The sequence below is a fragment of the Triturus cristatus genome, chromosome 6 (assembly GCF_964204655.1).
Source record: "Triturus cristatus chromosome 6, aTriCri1.1, whole genome shotgun sequence".
In the NCBI taxonomy this organism is placed as follows: Eukaryota; Metazoa; Chordata; class Amphibia; order Caudata; family Salamandridae; genus Triturus; species Triturus cristatus.
The window spans coordinates 1,073,895,263-1,073,919,281 of NC_140589.1; the positions used below are offsets into that span (position 1 = coordinate 1,073,895,263).

General features: G+C 44.8%; 1 protein-coding gene across 1 annotated transcript in view; it reads left to right on the forward strand.

Annotated features, from left to right (window-relative positions):
- Nucleotides 1-24,019, forward strand: part of VIT (vitrin) — a 1,751,009-nt gene that overhangs the window by 403,127 nt on the left and 1,323,863 nt on the right. Inside the window, exon 3 of the mRNA XM_085611942.1 lies at nt 22,798-22,867. Coding sequence (XP_085468068.1) covers nt 22,831-22,867 — 37 coding nt within the window. The 5' untranslated portion in view covers nt 22,798-22,830. The remainder of the gene's footprint in view (nt 1-22,797; nt 22,868-24,019) is intronic.

The following is a 24,019-nucleotide window of genomic DNA, read 5'->3' on the forward strand; positions in this document are numbered from 1 at the left end:
AAACTTAGACATACAGGATAATGGATTAGAAGTTTAAAATGGAGCAGGCCGGTCGTGGGCCAAAAAAGCACTATGAGCCAGTGAGTGAGTGGAACAGGGGGCTGTTGTGCAGAGTGCTGCTGCAACACATGACATATGCTGCTTCTTCTTCTCTGATGTGCGAGCATGCGCACTCTGCTCGGGGCCGTGGCCGGGTGAATGGAGGTGACGGAAAGGAGGTCGAACCATGATTGGTCTGACTCAGGAGTCTGGACACATGAGGCGTCTCTCATTCAGAATGCTCAGCTACCAATGACAGTGGTAGCTGCCAGACTGTTTTTGGTGCAATGACAGACTGAGGTCGGACGCAGAATGGTCCAACTCGGGAGTCGGGACAGGTGAGGCGACTCTCATTGGTCGCATAGCGCTCAGCTGCCAATGACAGTAGTAGGCTACCACTGGTAGCTGCCTGCTGACAGTTCACACCCACCCATGACCCGGACTATTTGTGGCGTGATGGCGCCGTACTAGTAGTGATAGTGCAGCATAACACTAAAGTGGCTGTAATGTTATGCTGCAATTTGTAAATCCCCCAGGCTGCCACTGCCAGGCAGTCAGTGAGTAACCCTGCAGTGAATGATCCAGGGGAGCAAGTGCCCCCCTGAGGACACCCATGTTTCAGCTTCTGTCCTGGAACTCAGTGTGGATGACTCTCTGACTGTTTAGATTATTGGCCTCCTGCATCCTGCTGATGCATGGCAGACAGCATATTTGGGCTCTGCAGTGGGACCTCAAATCCCAGTGGGCACAACATCAGGGAAATCTGTCAGACTGTATCCATCTTTCAGAGGAGATCGCAAAAGATTTGTTGTGGTGCCAACTGGAAAATAATTAGGCCATTGGCAGGTCACTCTCCTAGAGCTCACGGTGGTCATGTATGCATCACTACTGTGTTGGAGAACCCATCTGGTAGAGGTGGAGATCAGAGGAGTCTGGTCTCCGTCGGAGACTTGACTCCACATCAACTTGGAGTTGAGAGTGATTTGCTTGGCACTCAAAGCGTTCCTGCTTACCATCAACGGACAGCTGGTACACCACCATATGGTATTGCAACAAGCAGGGTAGAGTGGGGTAGATTGGAGTCTTGGACCCTTTGTCAGGATACCGTGTGCCTCTGAATATGGCTGGACAGCCTAGGGATTTCCTGGTGCTAGAACACCATGCAGGATCTGTACATGCCAAGGCGTACAAAATCAGTTGCAGGCACCAAGTGGATCACGAATGACAGTTACACCCAGAGGTAGAGCAGGCCATCTTCGAGCAGTTGGAGAAACTTAGTTCGATCTTTTTGACACTGCCGAGAACATGCAATGTCAGCACTTTGGTGCCTCATGTTGCAAAGCAGCTCTAATTTGGAAACGCATTCCATCTAGAGTAGAGTTCAGAACTCTTGTATGTCTTCCTGCCACTGCCTCTTTTACCCCAAGTTCTGAAACAGGTCAGAAACGACCAGGCCTAAGGCATCTAAGTAGCACGAGATTGAGCAGGAGATTGTGGCACCTGGAACTCCTGGGCACGGGCATCTTTGGTCTGATCAAGCTGCCAATTCAGGAGAAAATATATGGATTTGGGTGGCATCTGGCAAATTGACTGTTAGACCTGTCATCCTTGGCGTGGTTTTCCCTGACCTTTTTGCCTCTACCTCCTATGTTTTTTGATGCTGTGCTGGATTTGGTTTTGCTGGCTTTAGATGCTTTGGGCACTTTGCTCCCTGATTGGCATATTTGTTTTACCAGTAGGTCCCTAGTAAAGTGCACTGAGAGTGCCAGGGCCGGTAATTTAAATGCTGCTAGTGGGCTTGCAGCACTTATTGTGCCACCCACATGAGTAGCCCTGAAAGATGTCTCAGGCCTGCCACCACAGTGCCTGTGCGCAGTTTAACAGTCATGTCAACTTGGCAAGTGCACCCACTTGCCAGGCCCTACCCTTCCCTTTCCTTGAACATAGGACACCCCTATGGTAGGCCCAAGGTACCCCCCTGGGCAGGGTGCAGTGTATGTGAAAGGTAAAGCATAAACTGGTGTGTGTAACATGTCCTGATAGTGAAATAGTGCCAATTTCGTTTTTCACTATTGAAAGGCCATCTTGCCCATAGGACAGAATGGGGAATGCTTTATATACTTTTACAAGCAAATCTTCCCATAGGTATAATATAGAAAATTGGAGACTGGTATCCCTGAACTCAGGATTTAATAACACATATTTTATTAAAGATGTTTTTTAAATTGTGCGTTTGAAAATAGCACTTTTAGAAAGTGGCTATTTTCTTGTTCAACCTTTCTGTGTGCCTCTGCCTGATTGTGGATTGACTGTCTGGTTTCAGTGTCAGAGAGACAGAGGATGTGCATTCCCTGTAGACAGCCACTGGGGGGGTTGAGGTGTGCATGGCCTTTCTTGGATGACCCAGCCCTGAGCTGAATAGACCCTGGCTGCATATAGAGTGGTGGGAGGAGATTTACCCTGCACCTGAATATGGCCTGTCTCCCTTGCACAATGCTGTCTCCACCTCCTGTGGTTATGTTGCACCAGTGAAGGCAGAACTGGTTTGAACTGGGCTCAGAGCCCCCTGCACAAAGATAACAAAGACATTTTAGAGTATAAATATTAGACCTAAAATCCCTGAACTTAAGACTACTTCTGGAACCAAGAGGAACCGTTGCCAAGGAGAAGAGCTGGAGAAAATGAGGAGAAGTACTGCCCTTGCTGTGTGTCTGGGGTTGGCCTGCAGTTGCAGTTTCTGCCAAGGAAAAGAGAAGGAATTTGCTGTGTGCTGTGTTCCCTGTTTGAGGAAAGTCTCCAAAGGCTTGAAGAAGAGCTTGCCTCCTGTTTTGAAGTCTCAGGGACAAAAAGACTTCACTCCCAGCTCCCGTGAACTTCCTTGGTGGGAGTTCTGACCTGCCAAGAGGTGCCTGTAAATGTGTTGGGCCTCTGGAGGTTGCCTCTGCTGTTGGGACCTGGAAGAAACTCAAGCGAAGTAAGAAAATCTATTTCCGACGCCGTCAACGATTCCGCTGTGACGCCGCAAACTGCACTGAGGCCCGGGGAGTTGCTCGTGAAGTGAACTATGCATACAGCCCGGCCTCCTCCACAGCTCCAACGCCCTACGACACCCGGCGATGCCGGCTTTGATTGGCCGTTCCCCACGCCAGCGCTCGCACAAACTCCGTCATCGCCAGCACCTACATCCTGTTATCACGACGCTGATAACCGCCGAGGGCAACTCCACGAACTTGCCGACATCGCATCATCAACTGAGCCAACATCGCCCATCTTCGAAGCCATGCATCATCACAGCCTTTGTTTCCAATGTACTGTTTATTTTGGGGGTCTGTGTGACTCCACGCCCGACGCCGTGATCCTCGCGGTCAGTGCCGTACTTTGGATTTCTTGCTGTCACAGCGTCTCAAAGGCCCTAGTTGGTGCTATTTGATTTCTACAAGCTTACTTTTGCAATATCCCTTTTGAAAGTCATTTTTTTAACTGTGTATGTTGGATTTTTGTCGTTTTTGTTTTGCTTAATTTAGATAATGATACATTATTTTTCTAAACTGGTGTGATGTCCATTTGTGGTGTTTTCACTGTGTTACAGTGAGTGTTGGTACATATACTTTACACTATGCCTTTGGGATAAGCCTGTCTGCTCGTGCCAAACTACCAAGGGGGTGAGCAGGGGTTATCTAAAGTGTGTATCCCCCTTACCCTGACTTGAATCAAGGGTCCCTATTTGGACAAAGGTACCTACCTCTGCCACTAGAGATCCCCATTTCTAACATTGACCCTTTACAGGCAAATTTTTGCAGTTGTTTTGTACACCAAAAGAGTAATTTTGCATTGAGCTTCGCACACAAATGCCCCCTCCTCTCCAAAACCAACACAAGGGTGCATTTTTGCTCTACGAAATATTACTAAATGCAACAGAACATGAATAGTGAGCGTGAGCAGCTTTACACTCGCTAAATATTCTCTTGGTGTAGGTTTTTCCCCAACTTACTCCCTGCATTTAGCATTATTTTCTTAGCTCAAAATGCACCCTCTTGTTTGAAATGCAAGCAAGGATGCATTTTTGTGCTAACAGATAACACTAAATGTAGCAGCACACAAATAGCGAGCACCCACTTTACTAGCTAAATGTGCTCTTGCTGTAGGATTTTCCCCCAAAATGACATGAGCAGAATTATCTTTAATTGCGCATCAAAGAGTAACGCAGGATTACCAGAATTACTAAAATTACTCGAGCGTAATTGAAATTCCACCTAGGGCTAATTTAAATTACCAGTTGTGATGAATTTTTTGAACGGTTTGCAACACTTGTTTTCACAAAAACCCTCTGTGATGCCCCCATTGAGTCTTGAATGTAGTCATATTGTTCACCCCTTTTGAGCCACTGAACTTCTGACCTTAAATACCATTTTTCTCATCATCATAACATTAGCTAGATGTGTGGTTGAACTTCAAGCTCTCTGTATAAATTCACCTTACGCTGCCATCTCCCCTGATAAGTTGCTTTTGAGGACCTGGACTTCCTTTCTACTTAAAGTAATCACTTTTCACATTGGTCAGGCTATCACTCACCTGGTATTTTTTGTTATGCCTCAGCCCTCTAAGGAGGACGAGAGACTCCATCACTTGGATCCTAAAAGAGCATTGGGCTCTATATTGATTGTTTCAAGGAATACCGAGTGGACGATCAGCTCATTCAAGATTTTCCAGAGCAAAGAAGAGTAAGAGTGAAATTATGGTCCATCTCCCAATGGATTATTCTCTGCATAAAGACCTCTTACGCATTAGCTAAAAGCAGCCACCAGACAGCTTACTGGCTCATTCCACCAGGACTAAAGCTGCTTCCACACATCTTTATCAAACACTACTGTCTCAACAATCAGGTATGTTGAGAGGGGCATTTTCCCTGCTTGGTCCTGCAGGACAAGGGAGTAGCCAGAAAATTAAAATGCCCCCACTTTTTACCAATGCTGTTACGGCTCCATGATAGCGCAGCAAGTAAGCCTGAACCTTCCTACAACAGTTTCCTTGTCTCTCCATTCAAGCATCCATCCATTTACACTTCCATCCACCTGCTGGTATCCACTGTTTCACTTTTACATTTTGTCATCCATTAATTATTCCATCCATCATTCAATCTTTCCCCATTCCATCTATCAGCCATTCCATTCATTCATTCACACACCCAACATCTATACATGCATCAGTCCATGCATCAATCCATCCAAACATCCATCCTTTGACTCGTCCATCAATAAAGGCATTAATCCATTCAACCATCAATCCACACTCTAGAATTCCCTTTACTCTGCCATCCTTTCACCTGTCTCCATTCACTGATCCATTCACTTATCCTTTTTACCCAAATCATTCATCCACCCCCTCATACAATGTTTCCTTCCTTTCACCTTTTTATTACCTTTCACTCTTACTTCCTTTCACCCTTCCTTCTGTAGTGTAGTTCCTATTTCCCTAATAGGTTCTGCACATTGGAATAATATACCCTATAGATTTGGCATAGGACTGAGGTCAGTCTGCTCCTATCGAGTATATTAAACTTAATTAATCTGTACCAGCTAACTCAGAGGCCACTACAAACTCCTTGTAAACAAGAAGGGACTAGTTTCTGGCAACCGCATAAACATGACAACTTTGTTTCCCTTTAGAATCGGAACACTCTCAGAATCGTGGAAACAACAGATAACAGCACTCAGCTAATCGTGCATGCTTAGTTTCTTCAGAGTTACACAGAAAGAATAGACGGGCGTTTCAATAAAAGGATTTATTGAACAGTCTTGTGTTTCGTGTAAGAGATATGAGGTGTTACAATCACAATACAGTATGCGAGATATATTATGTACAGCGTAAGCAGAAGAAAGAAATAATACTGCGCTAGCATTATCTTTTAGCTATGACACATATATTCATATACATAAATAACATAAGCTAAAAATGCGAGTACTCATGAGATGCTTCTCTAACTAGTTTTACCCCAGTGTACCCAACCTAAGTGTAGTACAATGTAAGAAGTGGGTGCTGTATGCTATAGTCTGGTATGCTATAGTCTGGTATGCCATACTCTGGTATACCATACTCTGGTATTCCAAGAGTCCCTCTAGGTTCTAGTCAGCTCCATACCTTGGGAATGAGAGAGGTGGGAATCTCCTTCTGGATCTCGAACTCTAACACCCCACGAAGGGAGTCAGAACACTGGAAGCTGGATTCTCTGCAAGCAGGGATGACAGCGTCTCTTGTCAGAGCGTCAGGCTGGGACACGAGCTCCTCTAAAGTCGAGGTCTTCTACTTGCTTGGGCAAGGGAAGGTATATTTATGCCCGGTAGGTGCCTTGGAATGTTAGTATTGACGTAAAGTCGGGCAGAGGAAGATGTCAGGAATGAACTCTTAAGGAATAGCGGTTTATGCATAATAAATGAGTTCTTGGAGAAATCAAATAATCCTATGCTAGAGGAACTCCCAAGAGCTTACGGGTCTGGTTTCTAAGAACTCTTTGTGACGTTGGGGTGGAAGAATGTAGGTGACCATGCCTGTATTTGGATAGCATGGTTAATGCCTAAATAAGGACTGGGATCTTATGCCTATATCAGGGCAATGCGAATTGTGCCTATATAAGGACATGTATCAGGAAAACCTATATACTGACACCTAAAGCGGAATACAACACTTCCATTCAATATTCCTTCTCTCCCTTTTCTATTTACCCATCTATCATTCTACCTTACTCCCACTGCTCTTATATTGACACAGGTATTCCTTTTCAGAGTTAATTATAAGCTTTTGTCTGCTGAGTTACAAACAGAGAGACCCATATAGAGCCCCACCCCTGCTGTAGCTGCTAAAGCGGGGGGTTCACAATGCCCCAGCTGCAGGACCTTTTGGTCTGTGCCAGTTCACAGACCCTCCACCTTGGGGGGTACTGCTTTGGCATCTAGTCATAATTTGATGAATTAGCAGTTAGAAGTATCCATCAGAAGAACAAGTTACTTAACTACTGTAACATTCTTTCTGGTGAATAGTATATTTAATCGCAAATACCTCACTGACTCTCCAACCACCCTGTTCTGTGAACTGGACTCATTTCCATTCAAGAAGTTCCCAATCTGGAGATCTGCACACTGGTCATACCAATTTGCCAATGAGCTCTGTGCCTGAGGGCGCGGACAGATAAGAAAGCAAATGGCAGCACCAGTACACATGAGTGACGTTTATGGGCACTCAGCATGTCATTTTCAGAGTGGAAACACGTCAGAACAGAGCCACACAATGCCACCTACTAGTACGCATAGGTACTGCAGAAGAGTTTCCGGATCCAGTCTGACACCTGGTGGAATATTCAGAAGGTGAGGAATCTGCAGTTTGCTAGAGTATCTACCAGAAAGATCCTTATCAAAGATAAGTAATTTGTTCTTTACATTTTTGGGGAATGTTTACACCTGTGCGTGCTGGAGAACACAAACTTTGTGTCGCACACAAATATCCAAGCACTCTTCTTGAAAAGTCATGTGACTTTGTCTTGGGTTACAATTTTCACAATGCGGAATTGTACGCGCAGCATGATACAACATTTTGGAAAGGCAGTGCCCTGGTGTACTTGCAGACAGGTACTCGCAAACCCAGTCAGAGACCCAGAAAACTATTCACACACCCATATGCACCCACATACAGACACTCACACACCCAGTCACATACCCATACAGTCACTGATGCATCCACTTAGAGACCCAGAGAACTACTCACACACCTACTCACAGATCCACACAAGCACTAACATACCCAATCTTCACTCACATACCTACGTACACACCCACACAGCCACTCACACACCCACTCAAACACCCATACAGACACTGATACACCAACTCAGAAACCCACAGAACCACTCACACACCCAGGAAGGCACTCACACACTCAGCCAGAGACCCTGAAAACCATTCACATACCCATTTACTCACTCATACAGACACTCATATACCAAGTCACACATCCATACAGCCACTCACACACACTAAGACACCCATACAGTCACTGATACATCCACTAAGAGACACAGGAAACCATTCACACACCGATTTACACACTCATACAGCCACTCACACACCTCCTTAGAGATCCGCAGAACCACTTGTACATCTACTAACAGACCTACACAGGCACTCACACACCCACTCAGACACTGACACATCCATATACACACTCATACAGATAGTGACACACCCACTCACAGACCCACACAGCCACTTACACACCCAGGGGCCCGTTGGTTGGCTGCCTTTCGGGGGTTGGCCACAGGGCCTGGCAGCAGGCCAGGCCTTATGGCCATCCTCCAATGCACATGGCCAAAGGCTGTGTGCAGCATGCGGGGGTTGGCCACAGGGCCTGGCTGCAGGCCAGGCCTTGTAGTCAATCCCCCATTGCGCATGTCCAAAGCCATGAACAGTGTGGGATTGGCTGCATGCGGAAGGTTGGCCGCAGGGCCTGACCAAGAGCCAGGCAGTGCGGCCAACCCCTGCTGCACATACCTGAAAGTTTCAGGGATATTTTAATGTGTAAATTGCATTAATAAAATCTAAAACTTCAATGAAAAAAAATGAAAGGTTATAGGGCTGTTAAAGTTAGGTTCAGATTTTACACACATAAAACCATAGAAATCAAGCAATTGTAGTTATAGTTATCTCAAGAAAGCATAACTCATGCCCCCGCCATTCTCTGCTAATTACCCCACATATTACATCAGTCATGACTTCTTCTACGACATCTTTGATATCTCAACAACTTTTGCAAAAAAAGTATTGATGAGAAAACTGTGCCTGACATGACACATTTTTTGAAAAAAAGCATTATAAGTTCAAAAGATCCAGTGGGATCAGCTTGCTTAATTTATCCGGAATTCGATTTCAAGGCATCAGCTGCAATTTTAAGCAGCGACCAACTCAATGAGGATTTTTCTTTTCAAAAAGCGATAAAGTCCTTTTCTCCATTGGGACATAGAAACCTTTTGACTTCCAGACTTTCACTAGGGACTATTAACTTGTTACCAAATCGCGGTCAACCTCAAATTTCATCTGGATCCCTGTCTAACGCTCCTGTAGACTATTATTGGTGCTTTGTGCTGTTTGGTAATAATTTCACTTAAATCTTTAAATATTCAAATCTCCTATTCCCCATATTGAATTTTTGTTATTTGGTATTATTTTACTCATAGAACTTTTCTCTTCATTTTTAAATTGGTTGTGGAGTATTATTCTGTATTGTGTAACTTTTTAGGTCTTGCCTAGCATTGCAGCGCGAATGGGCTGCCATCGCTTTGCGAGGCATGCAGTATATACTATAGTGTGGAATCTTCGTGGGAGCTCCACTCACTCTCCGGCCCATCTTCTTCATTGGTTTAGGAGTTAAATGCTGCCTTCCTATTGGTTTTAAGCTTGTTAGTCCCTCCTCATGACAGCCATGTCAGTCATTTGTATCCTTTCATGGCTACTGGCCCCTTTACTGCACTTTCTCCCCCCCTTCACCCCCACCCGCATTCCCTGACTTCTTGGGGACCCCTGCCACTCTCCAGCTCACTCCCGGTCTTGCTCATGCTCGTTTCTGGCTCGTCTCTGACCCTGCCTGTGAAACTCCTCGACCTTGCCCCATAGAACTCAGGATCACAGGTCCCATATTTTCATGAGCCTCAACCTGTGAATGATCTGTCATTGAGGCTCCGTCTCCCACACAGCCCTGCACATATTAGATAAGAAAACTGTGCATCCTGGAAGCATCAGCAGCACTGGCTACAAAACATGAAGGGGGTGCTGAGGCCCTTTCAGCGCAAAGAGCGTTGGCCGCCCGTATACAGCTTTATCTCATAATCATAACATCTCTGGGGCACTAAGAACAGGGTGCTCCCCGGCAATGGGCCCACCCTTTTGCCTATCGGTGTAACTGCAGCGCTAATCGGGTACAATCGCGACAACACGTACTCCACCCAAACCGCGTGACGTCTAATTTTATGTCTCGTCAGTTGCAGCAGATGATTTTTCGGTGAACACTGATAGGAGAGTGTGAGGGCGAGAGTAGGGTGTTGATGGTGCACCATGGTTGCTGGGTTTGAAGCTGGAGTGATGCGTGTAGAATGTATGTAGTGAATGTATGTAGAATGTGTGTGTGTAGTGATGTGTATAGAAAGTGGGAAAATGTAGCATATCGAGGGCAATAGATAATGTGTTCGATGCTTTTTGGGTCGAGCATTCAAGACCTCTTGTATATACTTTAGAATATACTTATATACTTTAGTATATACTTATGTGTGTATGTACTTTGCGAGCTCTGGAGATCAGCCCTAGGACTTGTCTTCTGCCCCTTAGGGACTTTTTTTTCTGTTCAACTGCCTCTATTTAACTGTCTTGATAGAAAACGACCAGCAGTGGTCAGTAAAATACCAGAATCACTTTAGCATTCTCTAGATTCCAGGCCATAGAAATTGTCTTCCACGAGCACCCGTAGACAATAATACTTTTTCAAATCTTGTATTTTCAGTCATATGACCACCAAAGGCCCGGATTTTATATTAAAAACAGAGCTTCGGACTATACCATTTCCCACTGAAAGGCAATATTTCTATCCATGTGTTCCCATACCAGGCGTATCACACACTTTGGTGCTTTGTTTCCCCTCCATGTTAAAGAACAGTACATCTTTCAGCACCCAGGCTAATGTGCTGCATAGCTAAATACATATAAGGTCCCAAAGGCGAGACCAAATACATTGCAAATGCTTGTTCTACTGTGTATCCATTACATAAATACCTCACATATTGCCTTTAACTTAAGCCTGACTGCTTTTTGCCATATTACCAGGGGTTGCGCACAGGTTCATTTAATTTAATGTGTGGAACATTTAGAAGGTGGTAGCCTTATCCTTTGAGGTGGGCACTTGTCTACCCCCAATATTTAGACTTTTCCTCCAAGTGTGAAATGTGTGTGAATCAGTGTGATTTGCATACAACCAGCATATTATGAAGGTAAACCAATATACTATGCATTGCTGTCAATAAGTCACAACTCTGCACTAGTTTATTATGCATACACAGCTGTAGAGTATTCACACATACCACAATGTTATAAATGTTTACTCATTATGGTGACAAACTGACAGAGTATGCCTACAAACCAATTCATGGTGCAAGCAAACAGTTGTGCTATACGTACACTAATGTTTATTGCGCATAACACAATACATTAGCAGACACAGCAGCTTTATGTTGATATAAATAGGCATATTGGGCACATACAACAATATATTGTGTTTAAAAAGCATAGGCCCTAAACCATATGATTTCTCAAATAAACTGTTGTGATGACACCGAAGCAGGTAGGTGAAGTGACACTACGTTTATTGACCATTCATCTCCACAGATTCCAGAGAGAATGAAAACCACCCTCAGCATTTAAACAGTAACATTCCATAACCTAGGAGATAAATCACAATGGGTAATAACAGATGTCACATGCAATTTACTACAACATCTCTTTCCTTTCTGTGGGAACAAATAAAAGTACAACAAATCACACATCCCTTGACTACATCATCAATCTGGAGCTCCACAGACGGCCCACCAGTAGACTCCACAAATCCTCCTTTTGGTACAGGTCTGTCCCAGATGCCCCGCATAACCGGACTCAATGATGCGAGTCCTGAGATTCTCAGAAGGAATTAATTTTTCAGCATGCATGATCCTCTCACCATCCTCTACAGACAGCTCATCCGCAATTTTGGCATATGGCTGGAGTTCACAATCAAGATGCTTCTCCTTGGGCCATCCTTGAATAATATGGTCCTTTACCCTTTAAATGACTCTGTCAGACTGCAATGCTCCAAGCCGCTCCTTCTCAGAAAACCTGCAAACACTGCAAACATCCATTGTAGCAATCAAACAATTCTCATCATAGTCATCTTTATTTTCCTCTTCCTTTCCCAAAGGCAGAGGTGATCTAAAGAGAAAATCTGCCCTAGTGGTCTTCCCACCAGGAATGTGTTCCACCTAAAAATTATATTGCAATAGCTTAGAACTTAGAATCACAATCCCAGGGTATGATCTTTCACAATACTACATTCGTACGAGGAGCCGAGGACAGACCACACGGAGTCAGGGCGCAAATAAGCGCTTAACTACGAGCTTCTAATCACAGCATCGTACTCAATGGAATTACAGACACGACACTGAATCAACGTGTGTGTCGGACGAAGTTCCTACAAGAAACGGGTTATCTTGAAAATGTCATCCCAGTCTAAATACGCCCGGGACGGAAGTACAACCGGCAGAAAGGCAGAACCTATTCTACAAAAGCGATACAGCCCTGAGGAAGTCGCGGGCCATATCCCCGTCGCGACGAAACACGTGTTGGCTGGAGCAACTGGAATGAACATTAAACCTACAACATTATATCACTATTCATCATTTTGTTATGATCTGTCTTGCACCATTAATATGTATAAAGAGGTCATATATGTTTGCTAGGGCCTGTTCGCATTTTGTCAAGGATCTCTATGGGATCTAGATTGCAGGGTAGTGAATGATTACCCCTCTCTGAGCACCATAACATAAAAAGTGAAGCATTGTGAAACACAGACCGTCACTAGAGAGCGCCACTACCACATAAGGCCTAATCATCCCACATAGTATCTAATCTTTCACAATATGACCATTCAAAATGGGAATGAGAGGCTTGTGATCAGTCAATAACTTAAAAGTCCTCCCCCACAGAAAGCACTTAAGCCTCTCCATAGCCCAACAACAAGCCGGTAACTCCCTTTCAATGACAGAGTAATTTTTTTCACTCTGCCGAAGGGAATGCAAAGTGAACCCCACTGCGTGTTCTTTGCCCTGTTTGACTTGTGTGATCATACCACCCAAACCATCAAGGCTTGCATCAAACGAGACAACACATTTATTCAAGGGGTCAAAGGGTGTGCAAATCTTACACGTAAAGAGTTCCTCCTTATCAGCTTGAAATCTTTCTGGCCTGCCTCACTTCATACAAATGTGAACTTTCTCTTCAACAATTCTCTCATGTGAACCGTCTTGGGTGCAAAATTTGCAATGAATTTGTTATAAAACTCATATACACAGCTAAAAAGGAAGGCACATGATCCTTGGATGTGGGACAAGGAGCTTTCATAATTGTCTAAATCAACCCCTCTCTCGGTTCAATTCCCTCACCTTAAATGTGGTGCCCCAAGTATTCCATAGACTCAATGCCAAAGACACATGTTTGTTTCTTAGCAACTATGCCCTTCTCTGAAGCCTGTTCAACACCTCTGTAAGATGTTTGTCATATAATACCTTGAATTTGCTTGCCACCAGAATGTTGTCCTAAAACACAACCATGTCCTCCACATCCTCCAATACCTTTTCCATGACACTTTGGAACACAGAGGATGCAGAGGCAAGTTTGAACGGCATCCTCCTGATCTAAAAAGTCCCCACAAGAGAAACACACGCTGTGAGATGTTTACACCCACTGTCCAGTTCTACCTGATGATAGGCTGAAGATATATCAATTTTGGAAAAATACTTGGCTCCTGCAAATTTACACAGAATATCATCAATACGCTGTAGAGGATGCAAATCCACCCATATTTATTGTTCAAACTCCGCAAATCAATGCACACCCACAAACTATCATTTTTTTGCATGCAACGGCCAGTGAAGATAGCCATTAAGATGATTCAATTGGTTCAAGGATCCCTGATTCACACATTGTAGGAAGCTGGCTCTGTATATACTATATAAAAGTGAGGTATAGTGTGCACAGAGTCCAGTGAAACCCTAAAGGTAGGCAGAGGTAAAGTTAGATAGAACCTTACTCTTTATTTGTGGTAGTGTGGTCGAGCAGTAAGGCAGTATCAGAGGACAGTGTTAAGCATTTGTGTTACACACTCTGTCAGCAAATTATTCACACACTCAAAGACTAAACTTCAGACCAATTGTTTTTGTATAAAAATATTCTTTTAGTTATTTTATTTTCTAGAACTGAGCAAGCCTGGCACAGGTAAGCAATAAATACTTTACAGTAGTAATGCAATTGAAATACAGTTTGAATGATACTTGTATATGCACATTGGTTTGATTTACAGTATGGATGCAGAGAAATGCAATACTTAGTAAATGCAGTACTTAGAATTGAATAGGCTTTTTAGTAAAATAGCAGGTAAGTAACTTTTGAGATTACTAGGCCTACACAGAGTGGTATACCTAGAAACTACTCTGGGACATTTCCTGAAAAGTAAGAGTAAAATCGTTTTTGTTCAATTATGCAATTTTAAAGAATTTCTTTAGTTTCTCAAACTCCACACGTAAAAACTTTTCACAGAAAACAGTCAATGTTACTCTATGGAGGAAAATAGTGTTATCGGTTTTGAGGTAAGTATTTGGTATTGGGAGTTGAGGTTTTGGGGGTAGACTCAGGGGTCCCCCAGCATTAAGGATGCACTCTAGTTATACCCTCAGCGGCACTTGGGCAGCCGGGTGCAGAGTGCTGTGTCCTAATGTTATCCAATGGGGGATAGGAGGCCTCTGGAGGGAATATATGTCGTTACTACGCATTCCGTTGCAACGCATGCCTTTACCACGCATGCGTTACAACGGAATGTGTTTTCCACGCTTTGCCCTTTCCTCGATTTTACCTTTACTCCGCTTTTTCTTTTTTTTGGGGGGGGGAGACAGGCCACACAACCCTTATGATGTATAAGGTCAAAGATAACCTTTAGAAAGCTATCCTAGTGGTAGCTGTGGAGTGCAGCCTTCAGGCTTAATCTTGAAGGAATGTAGAGCAGCTTGTTTTACCAGAATATCACCTCCTGAATGACTAAATGAAAGGAGAACCACACAGTAGTTATATGAAAATATTTATCCATTAATATAAATCGCTCTGCAAGTCTCTATATGAGACTAGGGCAGAAAGTACACAATACTGAGTCAATAGAACATTCGTAAATAGCAAAATACACAGTGGGCTTCAGGGGTAGACCGAACCATATACTAAAAAAAATGGTAAAACAACAAGTACTTTACTAGACACAGTGCCTAGAGCACGTAGAATCGCTGGGACCCCAAGGAACCACCCAGAGGAGTGACACAGGGAGCCCATGGAGGACGGGTGCAGTGAGGAAACACGGACACATGCTCCGTACAACTCTATGGGAAAGTCGCGGTTGAAAATCTACAAGTTAAGGACACTTCTAAGAGGACTTCGAGCAAACCATTTGGAACATAGGAGGTTCTAAGGCCAACCCACCAGTGAGTACCAAGGTACCCGTTTTACCTATCCCAGAGGAGCCAGGTGCATTGGGGGGAAAGTGGTGTTGGAAACCTTTGTCGTTTTCAATGGAGGAGTGCAAAGAAGTCCTGCTGCCATTAGGGTGAAGAGTGTCCGGTGGAATCCAAGCCTGGATTCGAGGTGAGAGGAACCTGAAAGCAGAGGGTACAGAGTCTGGGTCACTTCAGGTGACCAGAGGCTCAGTAGTTGAATGCCCACCGATGTCAAGTGCCTTAGGAGTGAAGAAGGTTTGCTTGACTCTACAGCCACAGGGACCTGGAGATGTCGAGGACAACCAGAGTCCAGAGGTGAGCTGTCCCACGAAGGTTGTAGAGTGCTGATGGGTCGATGTCCGGCTGGAGCACCAACAAGCCATGGCAAATGCAACCCACTCGGTCAGAGGACACGCGTTACGGTGTGGACCACCAAGATCCAGGGGACTCTCCAAGCAATGGGAAGTCAGGGAATGTCTAGAGCAACCAGGAAAGCCCAAGAACAAACAAGGTGACCCTCGCCAGGACCCACAGGCCAACAGAGCAGGGAACACGAGGAGACCTCAAGCAAGTTTGCAAGTACCAGCCCACAGGACACTCGAGGAGTGGAGGCCAGAATCTTCAGTGAAAATACTGCTCGGGGTCGGGACTACACACTACACAGAGTCCAATACACAAGCTTGGGAATCGTCACTAAGCATATGCAACTGCAAATGTTGGGGGTGCACAGGGGTTCGGGTTGCTCGGTCCCCACGATGGATAATTGTCTCAGAATTGCTGAGAGGGCAGATCGACCTCAGGTACCTTGGGGAACCCACTTCCTGGGTTGCTGAAATCTTCAGAGTCCTCAGGAACTCGGGAGTAGCAAACCGATCAGATGCGTTTAGGTGCCTGCTTTTGCAGGGGAGTAACTCCTTTTTCTCCAAGGGAGATTCTTCAGTCGTCCAGCATCGTGCAGGCAGTTGAAGTACTCGGTTTCTTCTTAGCAGAATCTGGTCCAGGTAAAATCTAAAGTCCTGTAGCCAGGTAGTCCACTTTATACCCATGGGAAGGGGTTGGAAAGATTATGTGAACCCTCTTTGGGTAGGGAAATGACAGAGGGGTGGCTACACCCATGGCCTTTGTCCAGTTTCGCACCAGAGCAGGAGCAAATGGCTCCCAGAACTGGTTTTAGCTGGACTATGCACAGGGACACCAAATATGCCCACAGTGCAGATTTCCTGGCACTCACAGTGCACCCACCCAGCCTCAATACACAAATCCCTGTATGGGAGGTGGTCACACCTCTCTGTGACAGGATGCCTATTGTCATGCCTTCCTCTGCTCAAGCTTGGCTCAGCAGCAGGAGAGCAGAATCATGTCTGTGGCTGACAGCATCCATTTTGTGCTGCCCAGGTCGAGAAAGCTGGTACCGGGTAGACCGGTGATCCATGGATGTCCCTCTAGGAGGGTGGAATCATACCTCCCACACCAATTACAGGTGTGGAGGCATGATTCCAAGGTGTTTGAAACCAAACACGACATGTTTCTAAGCAGCTGTTTTAAAGTTAGCATTTACCGCGAGGTTATAATGCACTTAAACATATATGTCTGGCTGCATCACAGACGACCTCCGAGAATGGTCTCTGAAGGCTGCAGAGGAGCTCTGCTCATGCAGGGGCAATCTCTCACATAAAACCCAGCATCCTGCCTTCAGTATTGTTAAGGCCTGCCATAGGGTTGACTGATAGGTATTTAAGTGTAGTGATTTAGATAGATATAGTGAACTATATCTTAAGTAAGTGGTGCAAGCACCAGCTTACACAGTCTGCTGTAGCAGTCTGGTCATTTCAATTTGAATGGCCTCTCAGGGGTGGCATAATACATGCTTCAGCTCATGGGAGGCCTCTGGGGTACCTATGCCCTGGGTACATGGTGCACCATACACTAGGGACTGATAAGGCTACCCCAGAATCTAATCTGAAGTGTACCTAAAGGACATACTTAGCAATTTAAGGGAAAAAGCAAATAGACTGGGGTCTTGAATAGCAGGATCCCAATCAGACTAATCAAAAACCAGCAAAACAGCAGGAAAAGGGGTATCTAAGCAGTCAGGTCCTACCTTCCTACATTCTGGATTTTGGCTGCAGGGGTCAGCTGTGGGCTTGAGGCAGGTCAGGGTTCACCGGATCTCGGGTCAGGATTGCCAGGGTAACCTCCTTGTGGTGTTTGCACACTCGAGCTCGGACCGTGGACGATACAGAATGGGGCGGATTCACGGTGTCTGGCCAGAGCCAGAGGATGCAGGTGAACAAATCTGGTGTTCATGGGAGACAAAGTCTTTGTAGTTGAAGACAGGCAGGTCTGGGGTTTTCGAGGTTGCTGGCTGCAGGACACACCGGGATTTCGCAAGAGCAGGTTCGTGGGGGAGACCGGGCGGTAGGGATGGGGCCAAGTCAGTGGGTGTCTTCCTCTTGTTAGCTGCTGCACGGCTGTTTGGTCCTTCTTTTCTTGCAGGTTCTTGTCTGAGGAAGCAAGGTTCAATGGTGCCCCTAAATACTAGATTTAGGGGCGTTATAGGTAGGTAAAAGGCAGGGACCAATGGGTCCCTTCCCTGGGGTTGGTACACCCCCTATTATGCTACCCCCCGTTGGGAGGGGGGCATGTGCCGGTCCCTGGTTGGCTGAGTCCCCCCATCTTCAAGATGGCGTGGACTGAGAGTTGCATTTCACCTCACCTCCCCCACCTGAGGGGTGGAGTTGGCAGAGGTGTGCACACCTATCTTCCTCATTGTTTTTCCCACTGGTTCTCCAACCTAAAGTGGGGGTCAGAACCAGTGGGGACCAGTTGCTGAAAGCAGCAAGTGGCCTAGGGAAGCTCACAAAGGCGGCAAACCTTTGAAGCTTCCCTTTCGTGAACCCTGTCCATCCTGGGGGAGGAGGCTTGGCACCTCTTCCCAGGATGTGCATTGTTTCAGGTCCCAGAGAGAAGCAGGCTCTCGACCCAGGGGTCCAGAAACATGTCTGGTGGTGGCAGCTGAAAGCAACCACTGAGCCTGGACACTAGTGGTAAGTTAGTTTTCAGTGGGCATCTCCAAGATGCCCTCTGTGTGCATTTTCATTACATCCCACACAGGCATCAGTGTGGGTTTAATGTGCTAATGTGTTGATACCAAACTTCTAAGTTTTCAGTGTCACCATTATGGTGCTGTGGAGTTCGTAATAACAAAATCCCAGCACCATATACTCTTAATGGCAGCACTGCTCGTACAATGTCTAAGAATGGACTTAGACACTGTAGGGGTACAAGGCTCATGCACCTTTACCCTCACCACTGGTATGGTGCACCCAGCTAGAGGGGTGACTGACCTATGCCAAGGCAGTGGGTTGTAGGCATGGTGCACAGAGATGTGTGCCATGTTGACTCTTCACTTTGTTCTGCACCAAAACACGAAGCCTGCAAATGCAGTGTGTGAGTGCAGTGGTACAGGACCTCGAAGGGTGGCACTATAAGTGCTGCAGCCCTTAGAGGCCTTCTCTGGTCACAGTGCCCTGGGTACCTGTGGTACCATTTAGCAGGAACTGACCTGTGGCCAGAGATGCCAATTGGGTCTAGTCTGCCATGCAGTTTTAGGGAAAGAACATAGGCCCTGGGTACCTGATTAGCAGGAGCCCAGGGCACACTCGCTTAAAGTACATCAGCAATTCAGCAAAAAGTGGGGGCAACCATGCAGAAAGAGGACACTTTCTCACTCACATCTTCCTCAACTCTTCTGACAGGTCATCCTTAACGCTGTACGTTACGTTACACAGCTTATGTTTAACTGGAACCGCCTGATCTTTTACCTTCATAAGGTGGTTAAACCCTTAAATGCATCCCTATTTATGTGCAAAAACATCTTTGTATTTGTTGGACCAGACAAGCAGACTGTCGTCCTGATAGCGATCCACCACCAACGACACTTGTTCTTTGGTCCCTAGTTTTAAAGTAATTCCAAACAGACCCTGGTGATACCACCCCAAAATGTTGAATCCCTTTTTGGCTACATAAACTTTGCCCTGAATTGTATCAGTCCTTGAAATTTAAGCAAGTTTCAAATAAACCTTTTAGTTCCATCCTCCTGCCCTCATATGATACAGGACTTGTGTCCGGTGCTTCCGAAGATTTGTTGACCCACTTTTTCTCAAACAGCTCTTCAGTGATCATGGTCATACATGCCCCAAAATCCACAAAAAGCTGAAGAACTTTTCCATCAACAACAATATCGACACATTTGTATGACTCATCCTTAACAAACAAAATGAAATCATTCATAGAGCTCACCACATCTGCAGACATATCCCCCTTATCACCATCAGTGTATACTAAGGTGACTTTATCCCTGGACACACAAACCTTCGTGAAATGCCCATTTGCCACACTTGCAACAAGTAGCATTCCTCCCTGGACAGAATTGGCTATTGGGATAATGTGAGGAAAAACCACACTTTTTTGAGACATGAATTTGTTTTCCGTTCTACCTGAGGTGTTCTTTTTACTCTTCTGTTCACACGGTTGTTTTTCCCCCTGATCTCTGCATTCTTTAACAGCTCCCACTACAGCCTTATCCAAATTTACCAACTTCCTTGACACCTTTTGTGAAAGTTCAATGCTCTTAACAATACTGATGGTCTTCTGTAATGATGGATTTTTCAATGTGAGTAGTTTCTCTTGTACTTTTTGTCCCTGCATCGTACAACAATTTGGTCCCTTATCAGTTGTGTGGTAAAATGCTCAAATTCACATTCTGACGCCAAGATATACAGTGCCGCAACATAGGACACTATAGTCTCATCGGCGCCTTGTTCCCTGGTGAAAAACATTTGCCTATCTACTACCAGACTACTTTCCACATCAAACTGTTTTTCCAACATGGCTACCTCCTCCTCAAATTCATCGAGAGCCTCCTGACCCTCAGTGAATTCTAAGGGAGGTAAATGTTCTAACACAGCCTGCCCCTCAAATCCCAGGTTGTGCTCTAAAATAAACATTTGATGTTCCACACCGAATCTTGCCCCCCCCCCCCACTGCTCCTAAATACTTAGGTATAGCTCTATACCATAGTTTCCACCTAACTGGTGTGTCTCCTGGAAGCTGTAAAAACGGTGGAGGTGCTTGTACATTTTGCATATTGTCTATTAGTTTAAAAGACTAACCTATCCTCATAACCTTTATACCAAATCATACCTCAAGTGGCCTAAAAACTATTAATGTGAATCTCTTTATGTCCGGGCTGCTATAGAGCTTGAAGTAGTGGCCAGATGATATCCTCCTGGAACGTATTGTAAACATATGAAAATGGATTTAAGCTCAGCAACTCCAACTCCAACCTTTACCCATATAGTCTACTCATGCCAGTGAAGAATATTGAAGAAAAAAACTAAAATGCCACTAAAAGGCTTAACCTGTTCAACTGAAGTGTAGGCGACAATCAGCATGCTAGTTACCCTTCAGCACTGGAAGATGAGGGTGCGTTAGAGACCAGCGGATTGACACGCACTGACAACACCACCCGGAGGACACGGAAGCATAGACGACAGTCTGCGTTCTAGTTACCATTCCAGCAATGGGTGACAAGGGTGTGTAAGAGATCCGTGACTGGAGCTGAGCAGAGCTCCCTGGTCTTTACGATGCTAGCCATCCTCAGACTCTGCCTCCGTGGCTCACCTCAGACTGCGTCGCTCACTGCTACAGGACAGACACAACATACCTGAGCCATACCTCCATGGCCTGTCACAGACTGAATGGCTCACCGCCAGCATGCAGCCATTTACCACCAGGATATTCGCCCTCCTCTGACTTTGCCTCGTTAGCCGGTCACAGACTGTGAGGATCGCCGACTGAACTCATTTATTTTTCGCAAAAGGCCATGGGCGCCCGATCTCATTTCGACAAACATGGATATGTGCTCACAACCAGCACAACGCGTCAAACAGATCTTCGAGGAGAATCCAGCATGGACGCTTGGTGATGACCAAGCTGCACATGTGGGTGGAGATGCCAAACGGTCAAAACCGTCGCCAGTTTTGTAGTGATGACACCGAGGCAGGTAGTTGAAGTAACACAATGTTTATTGACCGTCCATCTCCACAGCTTCCAGAGAGAATGAAATAACCACCCTCTGCACCTAGGAGATACATCACAATGGGTAATAACAGAGGTAACATGCAATCTAATACATAAACCAATGTACTTTATTGGTGTTCCAATAGTGTCCCTTTGCATTAACCAATGTAGTGATTCCTCAAACCAATGTAGGTGCACACCAACCAGTATCATGCGTGCAAACTAATAACATTTTTGTAATCCTGTGCAGTAGCACAAACACCGCCCAATAGGCTTCATACTTAAGAGTGTAGTTGTTGTGTGAACAACTGTGAAGGAAGGAATGATATAAACCAATTTTATTAAACATAATAGGTAATTGAATCTTGACCTGTTTGGCACCTTATAACTTTAGTCTGTCACGCATCCATGGTGCTAGTAAACTCTCCAAGTTGCTCTGCAAAATGATTCTCATGTATATTTGCTGAGCTGAGTAGGTGTAGCAGAATGCTAATGTCATTATGTCAGCTGTGCTCCTTTCCATTTTTATCTATACTTGTTACAGAAATAACTGCGTCTTGCTCTCCAGGGGGCATATGTATCAACATCACCATTTGCGATTCTCAAATAGCGATTTTTAAGGAATCGCTATTTGAGAATTGCAAAACGGGATGTATTTAAAAAATTGCAAACTTTTTGCGATTTCTTAAAATTCCTTAATTGCGATTAGCAAATTGCGAAATCGCAATTAAGGAATACCTGCCCATTCATTCCTATGGGCCAGGAGACCCATAGGAATGTATGGGAAGTAATTCTCAAATTGCGAATCGCAATTTGCTAATCGCAATTTGAGAATAATTTCAAAGGTGCAAGGGTGTCAAGATGACACCCTGATACACCCCTGAAATTAGCATGTGTGGTCATATGGCACACATACATGCCCTAAGGGCATGTATGTGCGTCACGTGGCACTTTGTAAAATTACAAAACGTGCATTTTTAAAAGAAATCGCAAATTAACACCAACTAGTAGTTGGTGGTAATTTACGATTTCTTAAGGATTAATCGCAATCCTTTGGTGAGTGTTACATTTTATTTAAGAAATCGCAATTTGCGATTTCTTAAATGCTTACGCAAACTTAAGAAATCGCTAAATTAGCGATTCCTTAAATTTGCGTTGGGAATTAGCCTAATACATCCCGTTTTGCGAATTTTTAATCGCAAACGCTGTATTTTGCGAATCGCAGCGTTTGCGACTAAAAATTCGCTTGATACATATGCCCCCTGGTGTTTCTTTTTCCTTTACACGCACATTTATTTTTCCTTAATAATTGAAAACACGTGATTGGTTTAAAATGTGTAATAATATGTATCTTTCTTCTTTAGGGAATTTTAAACTGAAACCCTGGATGTTTTCACATGACAATGAAGGAAATGACAATCATATCTTTTGTTGGTGAGTATTTTGCACGCCTATGTTATAGAGGCACGTACAAAGAAGAAAAATAAACGTCATCAGCAAAAAATATAACTCTTCTATTATGAACCTCAAATGAAGCTGTGAAGGCTTGCATTTAGGCTTCCCTTTGATATGTTGTACTTTATAATTATCGGGCCTTATTAAAAAAATGCACTTTGTAGTACATTTTGTAGTACTACAGTGGTTCTACAAAACTTCACTGTACTTTTTTTGGTAACTTAGGGGTACAATTATGAGAAGGGTTGCTTCCCATTTGCACCATGCAACGCTGTACATGCGCAATGCAAATCTTATGTAAGATTTATGAAGCCACCAAAGCCACTTTGCGTGGCCCTGGGCAGTTTCATAAATCTGGACTAACGCAACACAGCGCAAATCGCTGTATTGCATTATTCTGTGCTGGGAAGGCGTTTCCACGCAGCTCCCATAGTTTTCAACGCATTCCCAGATTACCAGAATTGGTAAACCTGGGAATGAGACAAAACTTTGCGCCTTCCCAGGGACGGCATAACGAGGAGAAATAGCTCTATTCTGCTGCACACATTGAAAGAGGAAAATAACGTCCAGGATTGTTTTTGTGCAGGAAGATGCCCCTTCCGACACAAAAATAATCCTGCATGCAACACAAGCATGCATTGGAACTAGGCTGCCAAAAGGGCACCAGTTCCTAGTAAAGGAATGCGCAATCTTGCCTTAAATACGGTGCATTTCTGCCTTTTCCCTCTCACGCAGCGCAGGAAGGTGACTTGCTGCGTTGCACTGCATCACTTTCACATAAATGAGCCCCTTAGGCTTTTGCAATAACTTACACTTTTGTAGTAAGTCCCTACCTCCATTATTTTCTGTGGGAGGGTGTTGCATTACGAGTGGTTGGCCATGTCTTGTGCTGAAAAGTGTAGGTTACTATAAAAGCTGTGGGAGGTGCATGTCTGCGGCAGAGATGGAGTAGTCTCCGTTGTTGACATACTGAAGGTCCATCCAAATCTAACGAGGGAGGCAGACCTTCAATTTGGCAAAATGAGTTCTCTGTCACCAGGTGGACCAGAGTACCCTCTCCACCAAACTCTAAATTGGGCCCTTAGGCATTTTTTATTCCAAAAAATAATTACAAAAAGTCAATCAGACAAT